General features: G+C 46.1%; 1 protein-coding gene across 1 annotated transcript in view; it reads left to right on the forward strand.

Moving 5' to 3' along the window:
* Window positions 1-2,894, forward strand: part of LOC127196862 (anoctamin-2-like) — a 44,319-nt gene extending 41,425 nt beyond the window's left edge. The window contains exons 6-7 of the mRNA XM_051154604.1: window positions 157-262; window positions 2,493-2,894. Coding sequence (XP_051010561.1) covers window positions 157-262; window positions 2,493-2,765 — 379 coding nt within the window. The 3' untranslated portion in view covers window positions 2,766-2,894. The remainder of the gene's footprint in view (window positions 1-156; window positions 263-2,492) is intronic.
* Window positions 2,895-8,874: the final 5,980 nt, after the last annotated feature.

Raw genomic sequence — 8,874 nt, forward strand, 5'->3', positions numbered from 1 at the left:
TTGTCTTTGCTGGGATGACAGTCACAGAGACCACCCCCACACCTTTAGAGGACCAAATTCAGGCCCTTATGCTTGTGCGACAAGCACTTATCAACCGAGCTAGCTCCCTAACCTCTGTCTCCACCTAATCTGAATACCCTATCTTTCTTTGGGCAGGTTCAAGGATTATCGAGAGCCACCATGGGCACCAAACCCATATGAGTTTTCCAAGCAGTACTGGTCTGTTCTGTCTGCCCGTCTGGCCTTTGTTATCATCTTCCAGGTGAGTCATTTAGGTGAAGACCAATCAGTTAAGATGCAGACTGTGCAGGTGAAAACATAGTGCCTTGCCTGCCCCTCATAGCCAGATGCTTAATGTCTAGTCATCTCTTGGTATCCAGGCTATGTGTATGTGGCTTTAATACCTCCCTGGGACATCAAAATCTAAGGGTGCGAAAGTCATTTGTAACAGATGTCATCACATTTGCATACAGCCCACCAATATCCTCTCATATACTTGAAATACGTCGTTAGATCTAATGCAATGCAAACTCAACGTGGACAGGTGTTGAACTGTGTTGTCTAAGAAATACCGACAAGTCCAAACCTGCATGTGTCCCTGTCGGTGTGATTTTGTTGTCTGTTATTTTTGGTCCACGGGTGGTTAAATCTGAGCATAGAGGGCAATGGATACAGAGGCCCATTTGTGCTCTGTGACATAGGGAAGCTCACATGTGGCAGGCAGTGACAAATGTAGAGCAGGGGGTCCCCAGAGGGAGCTTCTTTGAATGGGTGGACTTGGATGAAAGATAACAAAACCCTGAGTAAAGTTATCAGACAGATGTAGAGTAAGTTGCAAAGTGGAGATACTTGCCCATTTAAACTGGAGAAGAAGAAAGGAAAACGGAGAAGCACTGAAACCAGAGTCTCAGCCCCGGGGACAGACAAATAGCACATCCCTTCTGTTAGCCTGAGAAAGGGCTCAAGTTCGAAAACTTTCTTCCTGAGCTCCTGGGTCCCTCCTTTGTTAGCATTGTTTGCCACGGAGACATTGGGTTGGAGGGGTCTGTAGAGCCAACTAGCCACCCCCAGGATGAATAGCAAACTCGAGCTCATTGATTCCTATCTTTGACAATAGCCACAGCTCCAATTGCGTCGCTGAGATTCTCGGAGCTCCGGGGGCCCCCCGATTCCCACTCAGGGTCCTGTTGATCTTTGAGCAGGGGCCAGAGCACAGAGCCAGATCCTTTTCTCTTCAGCTCCCTTGGCTTTTGTAATCCCCGAAGGCAGGTCTCTGGGGGGCTCTAAGGTATCCTGCCCTTCAGACTCTGGCCCAGGATGCGGAGAAGCCCACCAGCTTATCTTTCGCCTACAGAAGACGCTATTCTTCCTCTGTAGAGATGGGGTGATATGTTTGAAAGATTGCCTAGACATCCCCCTGCTGCCCCTGCCTGCCCACATCTCCTCACTTGTCCATATGTCACATATCACAGGTCATCACATTGGTGGGACGCAGAAGAAAAGCCTAAATACCTGGGAGCCTCTGAAAGCAGTTGCTCCCAAAGTCTTCCCTTGATTTCCCAGGAGCTTGATGTTCAAGGGCTGTTACTGCCTTAGTTTCCCAGAGGGGAAAGAGAAGACATGCAAGCATGTAGTTCGCAGACAGAACATGGGCATAAGTGAAGAATGTGTTGGGTAAATGCATGGGAAGGATAGAATTGGTAGATGAGCAAGGATCAGAATATGCTGGCTTGTATTGGTCCATGCCAGGCACCATAGCCTGACACTCATTCACTCAGAGAGAAAAATGGTCCCAGGAAAGGCTTTCCTTGCCTACCTGTGTATGCCAGAGACATGGCTCAGCAGGGAGCCTCATGCAAGCGTACTTAAAAGCATGGGATCAACCAAAGAGAAGTGGATACAGAGTCCCTGGTGCTGGCAGAGTGAGCTGTAGGTAGTTTGGGCTAAAGCCAGACCAGTGACAACACCTAAGGTCCCTGGTATTGAGGACAGAGAGACAGCTGGGGAGATGAATGGAGCAGTTGTCATAGAGGCAGTCCTATAGAGGTCACTGTGGTCTATGGTTACTTTCTTGGAAGTCCCAGTTTAGAGCAAGCCTAGAAGTATTAGGACCAAGGACATGTTAGGTCACTGTGGATGGTACAACAGTGCAGCACAGGTCCTCCTGAAAGGAAGGCCCACCAGCTAGCTGCCACTTACTATGCCTTGCCATAGACAGTGTTTGAGGTCTATGAATCCACCAGCACCCACAGTGCTCCAAGGGTAGATTGAAGTAGTAATTTTACTAGTGGGACACCATTAGCAATGACGACATGAAGGGCCCCTTTGGCTCAGCCAGTGAGTCGCCTTACATTCTGTTCCATTTCTTTCTTTCTCACCAAGTCTTCAGTAGCAGTGTGGCCATTCTGAAGGGGCTAGTGTCCACCTGTGACCTCATGTGTCACACCACCAAGCCAAGCCCCACTATTCATGTATCTTCTTTGTCTTGGTAGAACCTAGTGATGTTCCTGAGTGTCCTTGTAGACTGGATGATCCCAGATATCCCCACGGACATTAGCGACCAGATCAAGAAAGAGAAGAGCCTGTTGGTGGATTTCTTCCTGAAGGAGGAACACGAGAAGGTTAAGTTGGCTGATGATCCCACCCAGAGGAGCCAGGGAGGTAGGGATCAAAGCAGGAGGAGCCGTGCAGCCAGCTCTGCACCCTCAGGCCAGAGCCAGCCAGGCAGCATAGCATCCTCGGGGTCCCAGCACACCAACGTGTGAGCCTGCAGTTGGCAGCAGAGGAGGGCACATCATGGTGAAACGCATGCGCACATCGTATGTTCCTATAACACAGGGGCTCTTCTGCTGGCAACTGGCTTGTGGGTGTCTCCAAGAGGAAGTTACGGAAATGAAACAAGAGTGAGAGAGTTCCGGAGGGAAGGGAGCCATACCGCTTCTCAGAAACTGGAATCTTACATTTCTTGTAGGTTCTCTTTTGAGCTGTGTGTGTGTCCTTTCAGGGAGTTGGTACCCCACTCCATGGGGATCTCTGCACCCTAGAATTCCCTGGGGTCCTTCCTTGTACTTCACCATCATTTTGGTGAAAGAAGTGCAATCGGGGCCCCATCCATCCTGGCACCCCCTGAAACTGATCACCACCCCCTTCCTACTGTCACCCTGAAGTAACCTCCTGGACTGGGGCCACCACGAGGCTGAGCAGACGCAAATAAAGTTACAGGACTAGTTTCTGTGGCCATTGGACCTGATGGTACAGAACAAAGGTTCTATCCGGGCTCATCTGCAGTTCACATGACAAGGAAGCTCGGATCCAATGCAACTAACCACCATTTTATGCAAGTGCGGATTTAAAATAAACTAAGTGGAAAGAGTCTTTTTAAAAATGCATCTCTTGTCTTCGATGCCTTCTTTCTTTACCTCTCCCTTCCTCGTCTCTCTCTCTCTCTCTCTCTCTCTCTCTCTCTCTCTCTCTCTCTCTCTCTCTCTCTCTCTCTCTCTCTCTCTCTCTCTCTCTCTCTCTCTCCTTCTCTCTCTCTCTCTCTCCTATCTTTTCCTTTTTTCTTCAGCTCCTCTCCCTCTCTTCCTTTCTCCTCCTCTCTGCAAGCTTTGTTCTCATAAAGCAGGCAATAAATGAGAGCCAGTTCCTGTCTGATGGATCTTAATGTTCTGGGAACAGATGATGACCCAACAGTGGTGGAGTATTTTAGACAACGGCAAATGCAATGGAGGAATGCCAGGTAGAACAAAGTAAACAGGTAGCATTGGGGGCACAGGAACTGTAGAGGCAAAGGAAGTGTGGGTGCAGCCAGAGTTTATCCATGGGGTTGGTCAGAAAGACTATACACAATGGAAACAAACAGGTGGTGATAACTTCACTTTTCCTTTAAGACAAAAAGAAGCAGCCTGGCCAGGTAAGGGACAGTAAGGTGAGGAGGAGGGGCAATTTTATATTCATTTTCAAGTACCAAGAGGTACATGCCGACATGCCAACCCAGTCATCTGGTAGCCGCTGTCCAGGACTCTGTGGGGAGATTGTCATGAAGAGTTGCATGGAAAGGCCAAGCATCGTTCATGGCTGCCGATCACGTTTCTGATCCCTTCTGCAGCCCAGAGACTAGCTGTAGTATCATACCATTTCCAACTCCATGCAAGTCAGTCTGACCAGTCAATGTCTGGTTAGCAAACACAAGAAAGGCCCAGCTCCAGAGAGAGCAGACAGGGGTTCTGATGTTTCACAAGACCCTGAAGATAGAGGGATGGTGTCCAGAACTGGGCTTCCTGAGTGTCTAGAGTCCTGCCCTGAGCACGGGCAGGACTCTACTGACCACCACCACTTGCCCCAGACTATTGCCCCTTCTTTTGTAGTAATGACAAGGCAACCATGTTCCAGACCACTCCTGTACAGATAATCCCGTAGGCAACCGCAGCTACATGCATGTCACATCTTAGTGCTCACAACTATTCTTGGAGCCTGGGTTCTAAGCAGAGTAACAGACATCGGACAACAGACATAGCTCTTTCACAGAGAGTGTGGTGGGCAGTGGGAGGAAAGTATCACTTTAAGGAGAAGTAATGGCTGGAGATTCCAGGCTTGAAACAAGAGGAGGTCCCCAGGGATTCATACTGGTGTTGGTGCTATTCCTGCCTTCTGGACCCAGGAGAATCAAGGATCAAAGACTCTCTCCATCACCAGGGTGCCCGTTTTGACACTGACTGAACCCTACCTCCATTCACAAGCTGCCCACACTGTTCAGGGCCACTTCCTTTTGCCTTAAATTACAGGAAACATTTTTATATGAGCACAGAGGTAAAATGTGTGCATCAAGAAAGAGTCAGTCCAAAATAACCATAAGAAGACAAGAAACTCATTGGCAGTTTCCAGACATATAATCAGCGTTTATGAGTACTGTGGCTTCCAGACTCTTCTTCCACACATGTATCTTTTTTATTGACAGTTTTGCTCAGTGTACCATCGTGTTATGTACTTTCATTACACGTAGTTCAACAAATTTTTATTTTTTAATCCAAAATATGCTTATTGGGATGGTTTCCCACTTAACTTGGTTTAGGTTGCTTTTACTTCTGCATCCTCCTGAAGGAGCATCCACCTGTAAGCTGGCAGAGGATGGTGGTGCAGATGATACACAAGACCACCATTTATACCTAGCTGAAGACCATGGTGATTTTATAGCATCCCGGGTATTAGACATTCATGAAGTAAGAATTGGGACTTGGTACCAGGCAACTTGGTTGCATTACCTCTTCTCTTCTGGAGAGGATGAAAGATCTTTTGTGAGAGGCATGTCCTGCTAAGGAGGTCTTCGTCACTGCAGCAAAAGCAGTTTTCTCCCAATAACTAATGATTCACTCATTCTAGAGTATGCTCTCAACACCTGTTCAGTGTGTAAAGGCACTTGTGAAATGTATCCAGTCAAAGAAACAGCATCCCTCCGCCCAACCATTGAGCTTATGATCAACATAGAGCAAAGAGATTGTAAATAATAAGCAGACAAATATAACCTTTCTTTTGTTTGGCAAAAAGGGAAAGTAGTGGAAGGTAACAGTTAGATATGGGGGAGGGGCTTCACACTTTCCTGTGTGTGGTGCTTGCTTTTATCTTCAGCTTGATAGTATCCTGCTACCCAATGGGGTGTTGAAGCTTGTGGTGGTCTAGGCTCACATCCTCAGGACCAGGTCTGAAAGAGCCACTTGGAGAGGTCTACATAGCACACAAAAAGGCGAGCTAATCTGCCCCTGTTCAGTTCCCACTGTGGAAAGGCTGCACATTGCCTTCTGTTGCACCATCAGGGCACGAGAGATTTAGCTCTTCACATTCATCCTGGGCTCAAATGATCTCAAGGGCATGCTTGTTGCCAGGTAGGCCACTGGATTGATGCCTGTGCTTCATCCCAGTAGCAGTGGGGCATGCTGGTACCCAAGAAGGAGAATTTTCTGGAAACACTTGTTATGTTGGGTGGAAACAGGTTCCTAAAAACAGAACAAAAATTAAAATTTCTTCTCTGAGATTTTAAGAAACAGTTGTTTGTTTGCTTGTTTTTGTTTTGTTCTATGGTTGTATGAGGAAAACATTGTGGATAAGGCTAGGAAATAATGAAGGAAGAAGAAGAAGAAGAAGAAGGAGAAGAAGAGAAGAAGAAGAAGAAGAAGAAGAAGAAGAAGAAGAAGAAGAAGAAGAAGAAGAAGAAGAAATGTTACTTATTATCTCATTCCCCTTTCCAGATATGTTATATTGACATCTTAATGTTAATTTGTGTTCATACAATATAGGCAGTTGCATGCAATGATTTGAAATAATGTTTAATTTTTTTAATTGCATGTGTTCATTGAGGAAGACTTAAAAGATTCATTTCTATTTATGTGTGCGCTTATACTGTGTGAATGCCAGTGAAGTCCAGAAGAGGGTGTTGGAGCCCCTGTAGGTGGAGTGACAGACAGTTGTGAGACATCCCATGCAGGTGCTAGGAACCCAACTTATGTTCTCTGCCAGAGAAGTATATGTTCTTAACTCCCGAGCCACCTCTCCAGTCCTGGAAGATTTATAAAATGCAGAAGAAGTAATACAGTTTAAGTGACCTCAGCATCTCCCTACAAGAGACCACTTGCAATCAGAGTCTTTCTTTTCTCACTCAGTTATGACTTGTCACACACTGACTAAAGAAGGAGTTACCCACCTAGGTGGGTACCACAATGAAGAAAGGCTTGATGATGAACAGTACCACTGCATCCCCATCACCAGTCTTCCCTTATGGAGAACATAAATAAATGCAGTCTGATGGTTGATTAGTACGAATCTTTTCAATGGGCATTTTCTTTTTCCTTTTCTTTTGTGAGTAAGTTTAGACAAGGTTTTACTTTGAAGTCCCTGCTGGCCTAGAACTCTCTATGTAGACCAGGCTGGCTTAGAACTCCCAAAGATACACCAATCTCTACCTCCTGAGAGTACTGGGATTAAAGGTGTGCATCATCACATCCGGCAGCATTTTCTTTATGTAAAGTAAGAACAGTATAGTAAACAGAAGCAAAGCCTTAATGCTGCCCCTCCTCACAGCCATTCCAGACTCAGCCTGCCTTGGACTATGGCATTTGTGGAAATGTAATTATGCTCAATTCAGCAAGGCTCCGAAGGATCCAGAAATTCTTTGCTAAGTTCTTGCCTCAAAACAACGGTCATGAGTTTGTCTTATTTAAGTTTGCTTTTCTGTGAGGTAAATGGCTGTCTCTCTGCTGCACATTGTGTCAACATGACCTACTAACCTTATAAATGCCATTGGGTTTTGGGGGGGAGGAGACTGACTCAGCAATTTAATGTCTGGTCTTAAATGGCAGTGGGATATGCCACTGGCCTGTGGAAGGAAGGCGTTTCTGGAAGTGAGAGTTATGTGGAGAACCCAAAAGATCAACGTTTCCTTTACAATATCTTTGGAAGTTACAACCAAGCAAAGTTTGGGGGCTAAGAAAGATGGGACTGGAGAGATGGCTCATCAGCTAAGAGCACTTGTTACTCTTGCGAAAGATGCTGGTTTGGTTCCCAGCACAACCATTTGTAACTTCAGTTCCAGGGGATATGAGTCTTCTTCTGGCATCTGTGGGCATGACATGCATGTAGTACACATACATATGTGCAGGCAAAACACTCCTGCACATAAAATAATAAATCAATCTTTTTAAAAGGAAGAATAAGAAAACCATGGCATTTGTATATTGGCATATTTATCCACTAGTTGGTCAAGAGTACACTCTTAGGTAAAAATAACATAAAGAGTTAAAGATACCATCGCATCCTTTTTGGATCTGGTGCTTATGGTCCCATCTAGTGATGGTCACAGTTCAGACCCTCTTGGAATTGTGGGAAATATGAGGGAGTTTCCTGGACCAAGATCATGCCTTTGCTTTAGGCTAACCTACAGCCAGGACTTAGAACAGCTTAAGTGTTATCTTGGCCTCAGAGCTCCCTGTCCACCATGGTGGATGGTTGAGATTTCCCGCAGCCCAGCCTCATGCTCAGTGTAGCTCAATGCGTCCTTCCACCCAATTCTGTTGTCCTCTCTCCACCTCCCCCATTGTCCAGAAGCTTCAGGAGCCTGTTCATTCTCTGTTAAGCACCTGCAAGGAAGGTATGCAGCCCCAGAGAACCTGACCTAAGGCGTGGGGGTATGTGAGCAGTGTATTCCCTCAGTGGATGTGTTTCTGAGCTGTTCTCATGTTGAGAATGATGACTTGGCTGGGTTTGCCATTCTCAGGCCATCATCTTCCCTTTCAAAACATCATGGCTATGGCAATTAATCCATGGTCTTCCTTCCAGGGTTTTGGAGGAAAAGCCTCTGGAGCCAGCTTTATGGATATTCCTTCTCAGGTTCTTTATTTCTACTGCTTTGGTACATGTGAGATGTTAAAATTAATTCTTGCCGTTAAAAAAAAAAAATCTCACCAGGATGTGTCTCTATTGAGTTTCTTTCACTTAACATGCCTGGAAAACAAAGACCTGCTGGTTCACTTTTTCATCTCTGGAGAGTCTTTGTCCAGGTTGACGGCAAACTCTAATAGGAAGCATCTCAACTGGTTTGGCAGCTTCAGGAAAACACTGACATTTTCTAGGTTGATTCTCTAGGCTATACTCTTCATGCCCACCATCTGCTTTTTCAATATCTTAGAGCTTTGTCCCACTCTACACTCTGGTACTATGTCCTTCCTGGAGCCAGGATGCCCCTTTGCTCTGTCCTCTTCCATACTCAGTCCATTCTTAGCCTCCAATACATTCTTTAAGTCCTACTTGCTTATATGAAGCAAGGGGGTATGATTCCCAACTGCCACCGCGGCCCTGCTGTCCTGCACTGCCTGTGCAAGTGGTTCC

The sequence above is a fragment of the Acomys russatus genome, chromosome 13 (genome assembly GCF_903995435.1).
Source record: "Acomys russatus chromosome 13, mAcoRus1.1, whole genome shotgun sequence".
Classification (NCBI taxonomy): Eukaryota; Metazoa; Chordata; class Mammalia; order Rodentia; family Muridae; genus Acomys; species Acomys russatus.